At 48.2% G+C, this 17,778-nt stretch overlaps 1 protein-coding gene across 2 annotated transcripts in view; it reads right to left on the reverse strand.

The window, feature by feature from the left end:
* Positions 1 to 6,679: 6,679 nt before the first annotated feature.
* The window catches only part of Atp2a2 (ATPase sarcoplasmic/endoplasmic reticulum Ca2+ transporting 2), a 55,790-nt gene continuing 44,691 nt past the window's right edge, over positions 6,680 to 17,778 (reverse strand). Inside the window, exons 12-21 of one of the 2 annotated variants that reach the window (XM_076850713.2) lie at positions 17,586 to 17,708; positions 17,269 to 17,487; positions 16,285 to 16,620; positions 14,865 to 15,085; positions 14,318 to 14,520; positions 12,570 to 12,655; positions 12,078 to 12,211; positions 11,344 to 11,461; positions 11,140 to 11,260; positions 6,680 to 7,466 (exon numbers count right to left, since the gene is read on the reverse strand). In XM_076850713.2, coding sequence (XP_076706828.1) covers positions 7,453 to 7,466; positions 11,140 to 11,260; positions 11,344 to 11,461; positions 12,078 to 12,211; positions 12,570 to 12,655; positions 14,318 to 14,520; positions 14,865 to 15,085; positions 16,285 to 16,620; positions 17,269 to 17,487; positions 17,586 to 17,708 — 1,575 coding nt within the window. In that variant the 3' untranslated portion in view covers positions 6,680 to 7,452. The other variant, XM_076850619.2, reaches the window with a different exon arrangement.

Consider the following 17,778-nt stretch of genomic DNA (forward strand, 5'->3'; position numbering starts at 1 on the left):
CACTACCAACTTTCTCACAAAAAACTTCAAGGGCTGGAAGCTCAGCCTTGTGGCTATCACATTGAGCCACTTCCTGGGAGACCAAGCACTCTAAGGAGGGACTACCCCAAAATGCCATGGTCACCATGGGAATCTTGAGATAGTTTCATGCACCAGCATGAGGTGTCTTTGTGTCCTGTCATCTCCCTTCCTTTCAGATTGCTCCAAGGCCGTGCTGGGTTCCAGGAGCTCTGGCCACTGGGCCACCAGGCATTTAGCTGTGCAGCCTGAGCTTCCTTGTTTGCTCCTTGGCTGAGGCTTCAGTGAACTCGGGAGGTGTTGAGCATGGCGCCCTCAGCTCCTTTCAGGTGGGATCCCCTGACCCCAGGTCCCTGGTAATGGCTTGGTGGTGTCTGAAGCGCACCTGTTCTTCCTTCTGAAGTTCTCCACTAAGCACAAAGACAGGCCAAGAACACTCCTGCCCTTCACAGTCCTCTCCACTTCTGAGCCCTGCTGGGTGCCAACCACCTGGCAGTCTTGGTCCCTACACAGAGCCTATGGGGAGCCAGCCACATTCTGAATTCTCAAAGAATGAGGACAGTTTCTGCTTCTGAATTCTCAAAGAATGAGGACAGTTTCTGCCCAAACCTATAACCCTCAAAGCGCACGTGTCAGTGATGCAGATTGTCATCCAGCACCAGACCTTGGTTTAAACCCAGGGTAGGCCTGGGGTCCCGAGCCTGCATCATCCATTACTTCCCAGCCTGGCCTCCTGGTCTCTACAGGGCTTCCCTGGACCAAATACTGAGACACCTGGGGAAGGGGAGCTCCAGGGTCCCACACCTGGGGCTCTACCCTGCAGCCTGTGGTGGGAGGAGTTGGCCTCCATGGGCCTCACCTGTGGCTTCCCAGCCTGCACTGGCTCACCTGGGGCAGGCCCAGGCCTGGTGGAGCCACCCCCAGAGCTTGCTGCAAACTGCCGTGGTCAGCTTTCTGGAGCCTCTGCTCAGGCTTGTGCGCAGGAGCTGCATTGTCCACTGACCACAGGCAGAGGCTGGACTAGACATGCACCTCGCTGCAGCCTCTGTGAAGATGGTAGCCACAGGTCACCAGGAGTGCCTGGCACTGTGAAGGCTGTTGAGGTAAGTGCCTGACTCAGGTTTTCCACTTCCCAAGGAGCCTCCCTGCCCCAGGGCAGCAGGTGGGGCCTGAACTGCCACCTCCCCTCTTGGGGCACCTAGAGGTCTCCAGGCCTGGGCAAGCTCCATAGACCTGCCCTGGGCTCACCTGGGCCTCACCAGCCAGCATGTGGGGGTTTTTCCAGATTGTGAAGGAGGTTGCTAATCTTTGGCAGAGCAGAACATGTCACTCTCACCAACCACACAGCACCAACTAAGCCAGGAATAAGCTGAAGCCTGGAAGTCTGGTCCCCCAGCAGCCTTGGAAAGAAAACACAAAGGCCAAGTTCAGCGGTTGAGCATGTACTCAGCATGAGTGAGGCCCTGGGTGGTTCCTCAGCACAGAGAGAGAAAAATTAAAAATAGAATACATTATAACTGAGCATTGCTGGTGGGAACTTGAGATGTTGTGACCCCTGTGGAAATGAGCCTGATTGGTTCATAAATATAAACAGTATGACCATTTGATCCAACTATCCCACTTCTGAGTAAACACCCAAAAGAATGGAAGCAAGGACTTGAGCAGATGCTTGTCCAGCTGTGCTCATAGCAGCAGTGTTTACAGTAGCCCAAAGGTACAAGCCACCAAGTATCTACCTATGAGTGCATATATATAAGCAGAGTGTGGCTGGGCCAGACAGTGGAATAGTATTCAGCTTTAAAAGGGAGGAAATTGGCTGGGCGGGGTGGTGCTCGCCTATAATCCCAGTGATTTATGAGGCTGAAGCAGGAGGATTGCAAGTTTGAGGACAGCCTCAAAATTTAGCGAGACCCTGTCTCAAAATAAATAAAAAGTTAAGAGCCACTGGTTCAATACCCAGTACTGGGCGGGGGGGAAGGGAAATTGGAAATTTTGACACAGCTACAACATAGATGTACTTTGGGGAATTTTTCTCTTTTTTAAAAATATTTTATTTGTTATTGATGGACCTTTATTTGTCTATTTTTTTATATGTGGTGCTGAGAATTGAACCCAGTGCCTCACACATGCTAGGCAAGTGTTCTGCCACTGAGCCAGAACCCCAGCCCTTTTTCTTTCTTCTTTTTTTTTTTTTTTGAGAGAGAGGAGGGGGAAGAGAGAATTTTTTAATATTTATTTTAGTTTTCGGTGGACACAATATCTTTATTTTATTTTTATGTGGTGCTGAGGATTGAGTTCAGCGCCCCAAACATGCCAGGCGAGTGAGTTACCGCTTGAGCCACATCCCCAGCCCCATTGAGGAATTTTTCTAAATGAAAGAAGCCAGACACAAGATAAATGACATGATTCCATTTACATGAGTCCAATTCTTAGGATGACCATCTGATCCAACTGTCCCACTTCTGAAGTTACTGGGGCTGGGGGAGGAGGGGAACCTGTGAAGTTCAGCTTGGGTAGTGCCAGGCTGGGGGTGGCTGGTCCTTGACCATGTGAAGGTAATTACTTCTACGCCCTGAGTAGCTCTCTGAAGAAATGGGAACGATGGTGAATTTTTTGTCATATTTTATCACTAAGAAAAGTGAAGAAATGGCTACAATCTCACCACCCAGATCACCTGCTAACGCATCCTAATTTTTGTGAAATGCAGCATGTCTGTGTCATATGTTCTATAAAAACCCACCTGGTCACAAAGACGCAGAAACTGGTGAGAGTCACAGGAACACGTGCTTCACGTGTCCTCCCTGGAGTGGGCCAGGCTCTGGCTTCTCTGGGAAAACAGCCCTGTGCTCTTGCCCTGCTGGTCACATGGCAGCTCTCTGCGTGAGGCCAGCATGCCCTTCCTTCATATGTTTGTTGTGACCGTGCTGCGGGGTCCCATCTGTGGGTGGGATCATTGCTGTAGCCCCTCTGCTACTGTCAGACCCTCGTTTCCAGTCTGACTTGTGATTGTCATGGGCTGTGCTGTTAGGGACATGTTTTGGCATGGCTTTCCCAGGCTGTGCAGAGGTCATGTTCCTTGCTGGGACATTCCTGTCTTGTGTGTGGGAGGTGCTTGTGGGTGCTGTCACACCACTCTAGAGTGACAGGTGTGAGCGAGGCCCCCAGGTGTGCTCCACCTCTCAGCTGGTCTCCTGAGCTGCACTGGGGCCATGCTCCACCCTTTTGCCTAATTGTCACCCTCTGCCTCAGCTGGAGCGCAGTGGCCCTTCACACCTTGAACAAGCTGAGGGATCACGGGCTGTTTTCATTTGTCCGGGGTCTCTGGCCCCAAGCTGTTAGGGTTTGGATATGAGATGTCCCCCCAGAAACTCACGAATTCACTGGGCTACGCAACCACGTCCAGAGGTGAGAAGGTTAGATCGTGAGAGTTGGGACCTGTCATTGGGTTGGTCACTTGATGGATTAACGTGGGGCTGAGGCTGTGTGTGGAGGGGTGGCCCTGGAGCTCTTGTCCCCAGCTGCCCCTTTCTGCCGTGATGTTCTGCCTCCCTTGGGCCCAAGCCATGGAGGTGGCTGAGGATGAAGGGGACCTCTGCTTTCCAACAGCCACCTCTAAATGGCTCTTCTCAGGATTGTGGTCATGGTGACAGTGTCCAGCTGGCCATGCTCTCTGTCTCGGAGCCCAGGGTCCACTCTGTGCTGGGCCCTTCCTCGGCTCCCGGGCTCTAGGGCCTGACACAGGCCTCTGGCCGCCTGGCGCTGGGGCCTGTTTAGAGCCGGCCTCGGGCGGCCTCCCTGTGCTCCCGCCCTTCTCCTTCTTTGGGCAAATTCCCATCAGGATTCAGTGGGCAGGAGGGCCCTTCCTGGGCCTTCCAGGGGCGGCTGTCCCCAGGAGCCCTGCCAGGCCCCGCCTGTGGCAGCCTCCCCTCGGCTGTCCGCCAGGGGACCGGACCTGCCTGCAGGCTTGGGTGAAGCCCCACCTCGGGGAGTGAAGCCCTCCAAGGCCTGGGCGCTTTGGGTTCAGGAGTTATTCTCAGAACAGGGCCGGAGGCTGTGCTGGGGGCCAGGGTGGTCGCAGAGGTTTTCTCCCGCCCTGTTGTCTGCCAGGAGGGAGAGACAGCCTCGGGACCTCACTGGACAGCTCCTGGGCCTCCCTGTCCCTTGTCCCACCGGCCATTGCACTTTTGCTTTGCTGGGTGCCTGGGCCACATCAGTGGCTGTCCTCTCCTCGCACCCCTCTGTTCGATGGCTGGCTGCCCGCCTGTCTCCACCGTGAAGGCACTTCTCTCTGTCCACACTGCATGTGCTTTTTGGGAGAAAGACACTGCACAGCGGTAAGGGCGGGTTAGCACCTCCTTAAGGGTGGTGGGAGTGACCCACCTCGGTGGCTCCCTCTGCGTTTTCCCAGGGCGCTTGCAGTCAGGGCTGAGCTCCAAAGGGCTTTCTTTTGCGGCCAGGTGGTTGGTTCCACCTTTGACTCTCAGGAGCTCTTTCTTGGTTGGCTCCCAGGTCCCTCTGGAGTGGCCCCAGGGCAGCGCTACAGTGTTCTCAGGGCACGGTTGTGTTGCCCGTGGAATCCGAGCTTCTCACTGGAGAATGGTGGTGTCCTCGGACTGGGGAACTAGGAGAGCCCGAGGGCCCACCCTGCAGACATGCATCTGGGGACGTTTTTTGTGCCCCCCCCCCCAGTTCTGGGGATTGAACTTGGGTGCTTCACTACTTATCCATTTATTTTTAGAAAGGATCTAAGTTGCTGAGGCTGGCATCAAACTTGCCATCCTTCTGCCTCAGCCTCCCCAGTAACTGGGATTGCAGGTGTGGCCCCTGCACAGAGAGCTGACCCACTGTCATGGAGAGCTGCCGACTCTGCTCACTTATCTCTCCTGCTGTTGCTGATCTCCCTCTGCAAATGCTGTGCGGCCCAGATGAGTCCATGCCTAATACCCGGCTATTCTCTACAGTGGCTGTCACTGTTCACAGTCCCAGCAGCCACCTCAGGATGCTGTATGCACCGTGGCCTTGTACTAGCAGACCTGAAATTTTCAGTCGATGGGCAACTATCTTGTGACTTTTGACTGTGGAGTAGAACATCATTCCACACCTATAAGCTAGCCAAGTTTTCCCTTAGGCCATCTAACTACTTCTCTTTTGAGGGTGTAGTCTTGTCTTATATGCACCATTAGCTTTCCCACTCACACTGAGGCATCAGCTCCTCCGAGTTTCTAGGATATTTCCATTTATCCAACAGGACCCTTGGTTGCTTTTATTCACCTTTTTGACATTTATCTCTAGAACGGTGGTTGGACACTTCTAAATGTTTCAATCAGTGTTTTTCATTTTAAAATGTGGTGCTAGGGATCGAACCCAGTGCCTCATACATGCCAGGCAAGCACTTTACCACTGAGTCACAACCCCAGCCCCAGGTTGTTATAATACATGACAATTATGGATACAATTTTTGTTTAAGAATGAATGTCAAATTTTATCGAATGTTTTCCTTTATCAGTACAACTGGCAAGAATTATATATATATTTTAATTTATGTCCTTATGTCCTTTTGCGGGGCAGGGGTGGGAGTACTAGGGCTTCACATATGCTGGGCAAGTTCTCTACCACTGAGCTATGCCCCCAATCCTTTTTGAGACAGGGTTTCCCTATACACAGGCTGGCCTCAAAACTTAAGATTCTTCAGCCTCAGCCTCCTGAATAGCTGGGGTTACAGATGTGCACCACCATGCCTGGTCCTACTATTTTCCAAATGATAAAAGGGAATTAGAAAGAACCCTACCCCAAACCCACCCCTGGCATATTAAGCACTAGTTATTTTTTTGTGGTGCTGGAGATTGAATCCAGGGCATTCTGCATGCAAGGCAAGCACTCTACCAACTGAGTTAATACCCCTGGCTCCAACTAATTATTAAATTGATGAATTCCAATAGCATTTCTGGTCACACTTTGTCTCTTTCTAGTCAGTCAACAGGAGGTAATGTGACATCTCACATTTTGCGTTTGGTGACTCTAGTCTGCAGACTTTTCCAGGTGGCTGAAAAGTTGGGTCTTAGCTCTTTCTTCTGGGTGCTAGGGATTGAACCCATGGGCACTTTACACTGAGCCACATCCAACCCTTTTTGAGACAGGGTCTCTCACTAAGTCATTTAGGGTCTCACTAAATTGCTGAGGCTCACCTTGAACTTGTGATCCTCCTGCCAGAGTCTTCCCAGTTGGTGGGATTACAGGTACGCACCATTGTGCCTGGCTCAGCTTTCACACTAGGGATTTAACCCAGGGCTTACATGCATTGGAATAAATCAACGCTGAGCATTTTATTAAGATAAATGCATCACAATATTTGTATTGCACCAACATCTGTCTATTGCTTCTGATTTCATTAAATAAGTTATATTTAAAACAGTGTGAAACAGCTTTCTGCACACTCAAAAATAACTGAAGTGAGGCCTGTTTCTGTGAGGCACACTCGGTTTTCAGGCCCTTGTAGAGCAAGAGCCAGAGCAGGCCTCCCTCTTCATACATACACATGGACCTTCTGCTCTGCTAGCCTGCCCACAAAGCCAAGTCCAAGTAGTTCCGGTCCCTGTGTCCACACAAGCTTGGCCTGGATGCCCGTCTCCGCCCTCCTACAGAACACCAATACCACAGAGAATTTAATGTAGAATAGATTTATTTACCTGAAACCATGTCTGTGCAACGCTTGTTACAGCACAGAGTGAAGCAAACTGATCTCTATTTACAGTCTAGTCAAACATGCGTTGGGATAAACTGACGCTTAGCATTTTATTAAGGTAAATGCATCACAATATTTGTATTGCACCAACATCTGTCTACTGCTTCTGATTTCATTAAATAAGTTACATTTAATACAGTGTGAAACAGCTTTCTGCACCCTCAAAAATAACAAGTTATGAACTGAAGGCCTACATTTTAACCATTCAATATAGTGTTTTTAATGAATTTATAAATAAGCAAACTGTACAGGGCCAATTAAAAAGTAACATTTTCAAGGTCACTGTAGAGAAATCTGGCTACTTACAACTGAAGGCATGCATCATAATTTAATATTGTACATTTATATAAGCTATGACATTTTGCACAGAGAAATGTGGAGACTTGGCTGATTGCTTCTAAGTTGTTAGATAAGGTTTTCAGAACCTCACTGTTCTTGCAGCAAAGAAACCAAACTTCTCTGAAGAGGCTTTCTGATTAGGCTAAATTGTACATTTACATTATTTTGATTTAAAAGCTAAAAACCCCACTGGTAATACACATTTCCTCCACATCACACACGAGTTGGGAACTTTTTCTACTTTTCTTTTTCCCCAACATCAATCATGCAGAGGGCTGGTAGATGTGTTGCTAAAGACGCACATGCACGCAACCGAACACCCTTACATTTCTGCAAAATGGTTTAGGAAGCGGTTACTCCAGTATTGCTGAAAAGGAAAGAGAGAGGAAATCAGCTTCATGAAACATGAGGAGGAAATGTTAGAACAACTACCTGAGAGACCTATAGTGACAACCTTATCTCCAGTATTTCAAGAACAGCTTTTCTGATTAACTGTCCCCAAGGCACTGCCCACACTGGGTCACATCTAAAAGCACTGGCTCAATGACAATGCCCTTGTGTCATCTGCCTACACAGCAAAGGACACCTGACTCAGAATGAATCCTAGGAGGCAGAAACTTAAACCATTTCAGGTGTGAAAGCAGTGAGACAGGCCAGAGGAAGGTCTTGGTCAGCCATGCAGAGGTGAGGCAGATGGAGGGGGTGAGCCATGCAACAGCAGCATGAGGCCTCCCCCCGCCCCCCCTCCCTCCCAAGGATGGCCAGAGCTGGGGCCCAGCTCTGCCAGTGCTGAAATACACTGTTGTGCCTTGGCTGCTTATCACCAGTCCCTCGGTAAAGTCCCCAGACTTCCCTCCTTGTGGGCTTCAGGGTGTTGGTATTGACAAGATCTGGGTGACCATGACTTCTGGACACCATGTGCCTAGGCTATGGGCAGACACTCCTGAGGTCTGGCCACCTCCTTCAGCCACTGAAGAGGCTGCTCAGGTTCCCCTGGCTCTCGACAGTTTCCTCTGGAATGGCCTGTCTACATCTTTGAGAATGAGCAGCTGGACTGGCACCTGTTGAGGGCACCTGTGAGATGCTCATCTTTCGGGAACAGGGCCAGCAGCCCACTGGTGCTCCAAAAAGAATGTAGAGTCAGGTTCTGGGCAAGAGCTGACCCTAGGAGCACGGGAGCTTACAAGGACACTGCCGTCCACTTACTACTTTCCCTTGTGAGGGTGCTGGGTGAAGATGGGGCAGGGCACTAGCGGAGGCCTGAGGAGGGCATGTGCCCGTGGTCAAGGTGATGCCCTGGTCTTTTTAGTTCAGCTGAGAGCCAGGAGGTGCTGGAAACTGAAACCACAAGGCAAAGGCTGGCCCAGAGCAGCCTGGGGTATCTGTGGCTCCTATGGTAGCCCACACCACTCAACTTGTTTGGGTCAAGTCTGCTAAATCAAGGAAAAGTCGACTATTTGGTTGTTTGGTTTCCACTGCACAGCGCACCACCCAGCAAACTCTGTGATGTCCTGTTTGGATCTGCAGGTCAGACGCCACCCTTCCACTTGATTTACTTGAATCCTTTGTCATTCATAATGTCCAAAATGGCAAAACTTTCCCCCAACATTCTCTGGTGGGCAAACCTGCCTTGGCTCCTGAGAGTCACAGCTCCCTGTAAGCAGCCCTGAAAGCCTCTGGTGTGCCTGATGGGGATGGTGCTTTTAGAATGTCCACACAGGTGGGCCTCTGAACCCGGCACCTTCTACTCGACACCCACACATTCTCCCATCTGCATCACCTCTGGCCACATCAGTGACCAGAACCCGAGGACCTTCTTGAGAGGAGTCAGGGTCTCACAGGAAGGGGAAGCTGCCACAGGCCGCCTCACTCTGGCTAATGGTCAGGCCTGCTGGACTGAGCAGAGCCAGGCCTGCAACTGCATGAACATACCCTTGGAGCTAAGACAAGCTTAGCCACAAAGGATGTGACCCAGATAGGCAAGAGAAGGTGGCCTACTTAAGACAGACCTATTGACGCCCTGTCCATTCCGTCAGTTGCCATGCTGCCAGCGTCTGCTTTCAACGAACAAGGAGCACATTTGGGGGTGACTTCCTGCAGCTGATAAAGACCCAAAGCCCCCTCACATCTTTTTAGTTAAAAATTTTAATTTCTAGATATAGGGGATTAGACCCAGTCACTCTACCACTGGGCCACATCCCCAGTCCTGTTTTATTTTGAGACAGGTTTTCACCAAGTTGCTGAGGCTGGCCTGGAACTTGTGATCCTCCTGCCTCCACCTCTTGAGCAGCCGGGATTATAAGTGTGTGCCACTGTGCCTGGCTCATCACACCCCATTCTGGCTGGTGCAGGCCCTTCCTGCACCTTACGGGTGCCCTGATCTAAGCAGCATGTGGCACTCATGTCACCTCTGTAGTCAGCTGGTACTGCACCTAAGTCTCCTGTGCCCCTGGCAGCTCCCGTACCCGCCAGGTGGGAGCTGCCATGCAGTACACTATCGAGGACTACCTCAATAGTAGTTTGGTGGCAGTCAGTCACCTTTAGGCTAAAGCATCCAAGTTCCAGAGAAGAAAATACTCACGTTAGTTGATGGATGTTGGAAGGCATTGGAGGAAAACATCACAGTTAGGACTGTTAATGACTCATACACTGTTGGTCAGACTGATCTCGAACATGCTCAAACATTGGTCAGAGTAATGGTGGTGATTAGTGCCACATTCAAATAAAAATAGTTCTATACAATATGTTCATTTGGTCATGTGCTATTTACAGATTTTACAAAACAAACACACACACACACGCACGCACGCACGCGCACACACACACTTGCCCTACGTTCCTTAAATGAGGCCAGCAGAGACTTGCATAAAATGTATATTAGATGACAACCTGTGCCTATACATCAAAAAATAAATTCCCCAACTACCTATGCAGCAGAACAGGACCCCACTTTCCCTCAAGCATGCTAAACCGAGGTTCTGTGCTAAGAACTTCAGAGGAAGGTAGACTATCAGATAGTTCGAGGGGAACAATTTAAGAGTTAAGAACAAGACAGTTATTTTCTGTCCATTTAAAATGTTTTATTTTTCTCTTTTGAACTAGATTGTGAAGTGCCATTGAGATCTAGGCAATGTTGGCAAAACAATGTCCGTTACAATAAAATACATTAGACATTTAAATAAATAACTTTAAAAACTATGTGAAGGGACATAAACCCAGTTGATTGAATCTGGAACAATGTTTTCTGCACAAGCGAGACAGGCATACCTCTCATGAAGACTGATGTAAACAGAACCATCAAGACCCTACAGAAAAAGCCGAGCGGGGTGGGGGGCATGGGGCAGGGTGGGGGTGAATGGAGAGGGTGCGGGAAGTGGCAAACCAAAAAATACTGACTGAGGTAGCAGGACTCTGCTCAGTGCAGAAAAATTGGCTTATGAATAAAAATTAGACTGTGATATCAAATTAAATCCAGGTAATCATGCAAAAAACACAACACATGCTATTTAGTTGGTTTTGTTTTTTTTAAAAAACACATTTGTTTCCTAAAGTCTGCTGCCAATTAATTTGCTGACAATGTCTGCTGGCTCAACTATTTTTATACAAGGATGAGTATTAAACAGAACACTGTACATGCTTTTTCATCTACAAAAAAATATTTGCATAAAATAGTGTTAGTTCTCTGTACATGTCAATGGACACTTTAATTATGTGTATAAAAAAAGGAAAATCTTGCCCCACTGGAGTCAGAAAAAGCAAAACAAAAATCTAGAGTATGAAACCTCCTTCACCAGCCAATATGTTCATGTGAAAATTCAGCAGAAATAGACAGTTGCTTTAAACAATAAAAAATTGATTAAGTTAAACATCTTCTGTATGTAGAGCTGTCAGTCAAGACCAGAACATATCACTAAAGTTAGTGTCTGTGCTATAGACCCAGACCACCAGGGGCATTATGAGCAGCACGAACGGCCAGGAAATCCCATCGGTGCATGCCGAGAACGAGCAGGATTTGGTGGTAGGTTGCACACACTCTTTACCAGGTTCCAGGTAGTTACGGGCCACAAACTTGAGTGTCTCATCCATGAGAATCACAGGCAAGGAGATTTTCAGCACCATCAGCCACTGGGTGAGATTCAGCGGTGTGATCTGGAAGATAAGCTGAAACGAAGCCGCCTCGTCAAACTTCAAACTTGCCAGACAGGTGGTGCCAGCCACCAGCCTGGGGTCCCACAATCACTTACTGGCAGGGGTTCCACATAGAGGATCAGGAAGTGGAGTGACATAGACAGGCAGATGGAGCCCACAAGCCAGATGTTCTCCCAAGGGGGCATCCTCAGCAAGGACTGGTTTTCAGACAAACTGAAGAATGAGAACAGGGAGGTGAACTCACCAAAGAGGCAAAGGTGTGTGTCAGTGGCAGCCAGACACCACACCCAACTACACTTCAGTAAGGTGGATGCTACCTTGGTGTCAGCCCCTGACCTGATTCTAGGGACAAGTTTCCATTGTGGTAAAGTCAAGGAAGACAACATTCAGATGTAGGACAAACTGCCAATTTTATACCTAGGCTTCGGGACAGCAGATCCTATCTCTGCAGGCTCACAGCCGTCTTCACTGCCCTGGACTCTTGGGCTATTTAGAAATTTCCATTTTTGGCACTGGCTAATTGGATGATACCATTTGCCTTAATGCTGAAGGGCAAGCGCTCCCCCCCCCCCCCGCCCGTGGGTGCTGGCATTCATGTCCTGATGCTATTTCTGGCCTCCTGTTTCTTTTAAAGAAGAGCTCTGAAACACATGGCTGAGCACTCCCACTACTTCCTGGAGGTGACAACAGCTTAGGCTTTTAAAACCAGTGCTGCTTGTTCTCTTCTCTGTGGGAAGGGAGAACTTTCCTGTGACCCTCCATCGACCATGACAGAAGCCCTAGTGCTCTGGTGGTCAGAGCTCTCACTTCTGCTACTACGAATACTAACCTGTTGAGAGCATTACACATCTCTATGGTTACTAGAACAGACAGCGCCATTGTCATTGGGTACGGGGACTCAAAGATTGCACAATCCACTCCTTCAAAGTCTGGGTTGTCCTCCTTACACTGGAGGAAATGACTCTGCAAAAGTCCAATCAAATTCCAATCAGCTGGGCAGAGGATGTAGCTCAGTTGGTAGGTGCTTGCCTCGCATGCCAAGGCCCTGGGTTTGATCCCCAGCACACATCACCCACCCCCACCCCCCACAAAATCCAGCAGCCAAATCTCTCTCTGAAGTCCAGGCACCAATCCCACGCCAAGGCCAGAACAGCCAAGGAGTTCACCCATCTCCCAGAGAAGCCCTGGTCCCTCAGAATCATCTCAAATATAACGTTTGCTTTTGAGCCTTAGGATGATTCAACACACACACAAATCAGAGAAAGACCAAGAGCCCACACCGCCTCACATGGCAGGTACACAAAGAAAGGGGACCAAATACCAGCTGGTAGAAGGACACTCTTGGACCACCATCAGCAGCGATGAACCACCAGGCAGCAGCACCCACGGTAGCAGCGCCGACGTAACCTGGGAACACAAAGGATGCTGGTACCCAGGAGGCAGCCTGCACTACTCGCCGCAGGTGATGCTGCGTGGGCCAATCCCCATGAGAACGGCAGTGAAAGACATGGATACACATGGATACTGAGCTCTTGCTGCTCCTCTAAACTGCTTGCAGCCAGCAGCCAGAGCAGCTGGACCACAGGGTTCAGGAAGGACATGGTGTTTACTGTACAGAAGAGCTACGCAATGTTCCCTCCAGAATTTGTGGGGAAAGGTCCTCACTGAGCTCTCCAACCTCCACACTCAGTGCACCTTCTCAAGAGTGTGTGCTTTAAGTCTGCAGGCACGTTGTCTACATAAAGCCATAGCTCTGGGGGACCAGGTCAAACTGCAACTTCTGGGCAATCTGATGCTGTCTAGTAGATGACTTATTTGTTCCATTAAAGGCCTAGCAGAACCTTTCCACGGGAACTCTCTCAGAAGAGCAGACCCCAGCACACTCTGGGACATTTTCTTGGTACCTCTGAATTCAGGGAGTTCATTTCAAGGAAGCAACAGAACAGACTTCAGGTGAACCTCATGGTAAGATCCACCAAAAATCACAAGTGCACATATGCATAACCCAAGAATCACACAGAGCAACTAAGGCAGCTGGATACAAGAAAGATGCAGCTAGGCACAGTGGTGCACACCTGTAATCCCAGAGGTTCAGGAGGCTGAAGCAGGAGGATCATGAGTTCAAAGCCAGTGTCAACAAAAAAGTGAGGCACTAACCAACTCAGTGATACCCTGTCTTTAAATTAAATAAAATAAAACTAGGCTGAGGATGTGCTCTGTGGTTGAATGTCCCTGCCCTTGAGTTCCATCTGTGAACCTGCCCCGCCCCCAAAAAAAGATGCAACTGCACATGTGCTCCAGATGGGAAGAGGGCAAAGCAAAGTCCCCCATGCAGGCAAGTACAGCATGCTGTCATTTTTATAAAGCAAAGGGGACTGCTCGTCTGCTGGAGTCTATGGAAAAGAACACAGTCCGTGACAAACTGTTAAGGCTGGAGAGATCTGAATGGCTGAGAATCCTTCCTCCCTAGGCCCATGTGCCTTTTGAAATTTGAATGTGTCATTAAAACTAAATACCTTGCTGTAAGGTTTTGTTTTTTGCTTTTTGGTACCAAGGATTGAACTCAGGGGCACTCGACTACTGAGCCACATCCCCAGCCCTTATCTTATTTAAAGACAGGGTCTCACTGAGTTGCTTAGCGCCTCACTTTTGCTGAGGCTGGCTTTGAACTCAGGATCCTCCTGCCTCAGGCTCTTGAGCTGCGGGGATTACTGCACCCAGCTCCCGTGGGATCTTAAGGAAGTGGCCTCATCTTTCTGGGCCTTACTTCCCTGGGGAAGAGGACCAAGCCCTGGTCAGGAACATGAGTTCTACAGAGAGATGTTATATACAATAGCCTTGCCTGCACCAGGAGTTGGTGATGCGCAGTCATCCCTTTTCTCTTTTTTATGGAAGTGGGGATTCAGTTTCATCCCTTGGTGCTAATTATCTACAAACTGAAAGAGGACACCCTTCATTTTTTGCTACCCTAATATGGAAATAGGAAACAGATGCTCTAAAGGGATAAATTTACAAAACATTGACCCATAAACATTTTATTAAAAAAATCAATATAAAAACTATACTCACAGCCAATAGCCAGGTAACGGAAAAACAGCCACCCACTGATAAGTGGCTCCTTTGGGTTCCGGGGTGGTTTATTCATGATGTCCAGGTCAGGAGGGTTGAACCCTAGTGCAGTGGCAGGCAAGCCATCGGTCACCAGGTTGACCCAGAGCAGTTGGACAGGAATTAAAGCCTCAGGAAACCCAAGGGCTGCTGTCAGGAAAATACTGTCCCCAAGGAAGAGAAGACAAAGACCTCAGTGACTTTGGGGAACTTTAAATAGCACCATCACCCCTCACCTCCTCCATACAACCCACAACAGACAGCAGCATGGATCACCTACAATAAACTTAGGCAACCACAGAACATCAATGATACCCCAATTTTGTATTAAAGGTAACTTTTAGAGAAAAAAGAACTTTATCTGGTTAAGGGGTCTGTGTCTCTTCCTCCAGCCCCCAACTCAGGCACAAAGACCAAAACAGCCACCGTGCAGAGAGCACGCTGGGAGAACTGCTCATCATGAACTTCACAGTGGACAAAAGAGCTCAGCAGTACTGTCGGGACCCACCAGACGACTTCCCCTACATTCGAGGAGATGAGGTAGCGAATGAACTGCTTCATGTTGTTGTAGATGGCCCGTCCCTCTTCCACAGCAGCGACGATGGTAGAGAAGTTGTCATCCGCCAGGACCATTTCAGAGGCAGTTTTAGCCACTGCAGTGCCAGAGCCCATGGCAATGCCAATCTCGGCTTTCTTTAGAGCAGGAGCATCATTCACACCATCACCAGTCTGAAAGGGAAACCCATGGTTGCTGTGTGACATTCATACCTCAGGGCAAAGTCTCACTGATCAGGTAAAAGGGACATCAGTGGGTCTCTAGGTGAAAAATTGTAGAATTCCTCTATTATAAATTGGTGTCGAAAACTTTACCAGAGACCTCAGAGAGAAATGAAACAAAGGGAACTTGAAATTTACACCAAAACCAAAAATACAACTTATGTGGTAGTCAAGATGAATCCAAATGAGTAAAATTCAAGAAAAAATGCAGATTTCTTATAAAGTTCAAAGACATGCAAAAACACTGAATACTCTATAGATTATTATATAGATAGATAGATATACATGTATATATATATTTTCTCATTCCCATGTCTGCTTTTCATACTTTTACTAAACTCCAATTTCAAAATAGTAGTTACCTGTTGGGGAGGGAAGAGAACATACCTATTAATATCATTTCAAAACCAAAATTACTGTTTTTAGAAAGTGAAGTCATAAGTCTGGCATAGTGGCACAGGCCTATAATCTCAACTACTTGGGAGGCTTAAGGTAGGAGGATGGTAAATTCCAGGGCAGAAAGGGATGGGGTGGTATGTCAGCGGCAACACATTTGCCTAGCATGTGTACGACCCTGGGTTCAATCGCCAGCATCTCAAAAACAAAACAAAACGGAAAGCATAGTCATTAGCAAAGCCAATTTACAGTGGGGTTATCCAATACTGGCTGACAGACCACTGGTCCATTATATCCCCCAAAATATCATGTTTGAGTTGATAAGATGCATCTTTTTTTTGGTACTGGGGATCGAACCCAGAGACACCACTGAGCTATATCCCCAGCCCTTTCTATTTTGAGACACTCGCTGAGATTGGCCTTGAACTTGGATCCTCCTACTTTAGCCTTCTGAGTCACTGGGATCACATGCACTATGCTATTACACCCAGCAAGATGCGAACACTGTGGACCCTTAACTAAGACAACAATATCACCAAACAGTCCCTCTGGTTTAAAAGGCCTTCCTGGGTCTTAAATACTCTAGGATTTTACAACTTGCCAACTACTGATGAACTGCTAGCATTTCAGAGAAATTGCCTGGAGATCAGAACAAAAGAAATTCCACATTATGGAGCTGTGACTAAAATTTTAATGATCAAAATCAGGATCTGCAGGACTTGTTCCATGGGAAGCCTTTGTCCGTGTGCACTCACCATGGCTGTAATTTCATCGAAGGACTGAAGAAACTCCACGATCTTGGACTTGTGGGAAGGCTCCACTCTAGCAAAGCAGCGGGCGTTCAAACAGGCGTCTCTTTGGGCTGGGGGGCTGAGTTCATCAAACTCACGGCCTGTAAAAGCCTTTGCCGTCACATCCTCATCCTGACCAAAGATGCCAATGCGGCGACAGATGGCCACAGCAGTGCCCTTGTTGTCCCCTGTGATCATGATAACACGGATTCCCGCTTGCCGGCACAGCTTCACAGAGGAGGCCACTTCAATTCTGGGAGGATCTAGCATGCCCACGCAGCCCACGAAGGTCAGATTGGTCTGAAGCAAGAGAGCCACAATGAATTAAAACAGGACTTGTGTTGCCCACAGGCTGAACTAACTACCACTGAGCTATATCCCTAGCAGTTATTTTCTTATGAGAGAAAGAGGGGGGAAAAAAAGTCACTAAACACCCTTGTTACCAAATCATTCTTTAAACTCTTATAAAAATATTCTGAAATGGGGAAAAAACATACTGATAAGAGCATTTTGAGATTGGCCACTTCGGTGGCCCATAGTACCAAAGCTTGTTCCTTCTATTCAGAGGTTTAGGATGTCACTTTTCTGATAGAGTATTCCAGTCTGAGGAGAAAAGTGGAAAAAATTCCCTCAACTTTCAATATGTAATGAATTATTTTTAAAACAATCCCCCATTAATGTTTTTTAAAGTTTATGTGAATTTAAAAAGTAAATTTATAAGCTTATTTAAGCTCATCTTGATTATTCCACCTTGAAAGCAACAGACTTTTATTTAATTGCTAACTACCTATCTTCAGAGAAACAACTTAAATCATTAAGGGTGACGTGTGTGGCCTGTGGAAAAACCAACCGCCACACCCTGTCCCTGGTGAGATCACCCAACCTCCTACCGGAAACAGCAGAGTCTGGACACATGCCCTGCAGGTGTGGGAGGAGACCATCAGCTACCTCATACTTAATGAAGTTGGCAGAGTCTTCCAAGTGCATCTCTTCTCTTCGCAGAGGGTTGTCATGAGTGGCCAGGGCCAGGCACCGCAGAGTGTCGCTGCCACTTCCCCACTCCCGAATGACAGACATGATCTTCTGTTTGACTCCAGGGGTCATGGGAACCTTCGTACTCCCAACTCGAATGTGGGTGCACCTGTCGATGACACCTTCAGGAGCACCCTGGAGATGTTAACAGATTTACATCAACAATTTCACTTGCTGGCTCTCCAGGATCTTTACTCTGAAAAGAATACATCAACTACAACCTTTATACTTGCCTTCACAAACATCTTGCTCATGGATGTCCGGCTTGGTTTGTTTGGTGTACAATAGACTGACATTGATTTTCTATCGCGTGAAAACTCGAGAGTGAATTCCTTTTTCATCAGCTGTTTAATGACCTATAAAGAGAACAGAGACTGCTGATGATGACCATCTCTGCATAGCTTCCACCTGCCACGACAAAATGCC

This window comes from Callospermophilus lateralis, chromosome 1, assembly GCF_048772815.1.
Source record: "Callospermophilus lateralis isolate mCalLat2 chromosome 1, mCalLat2.hap1, whole genome shotgun sequence".
Lineage (NCBI taxonomy): Eukaryota > Metazoa > Chordata > Mammalia > Rodentia > Sciuridae > Callospermophilus > Callospermophilus lateralis.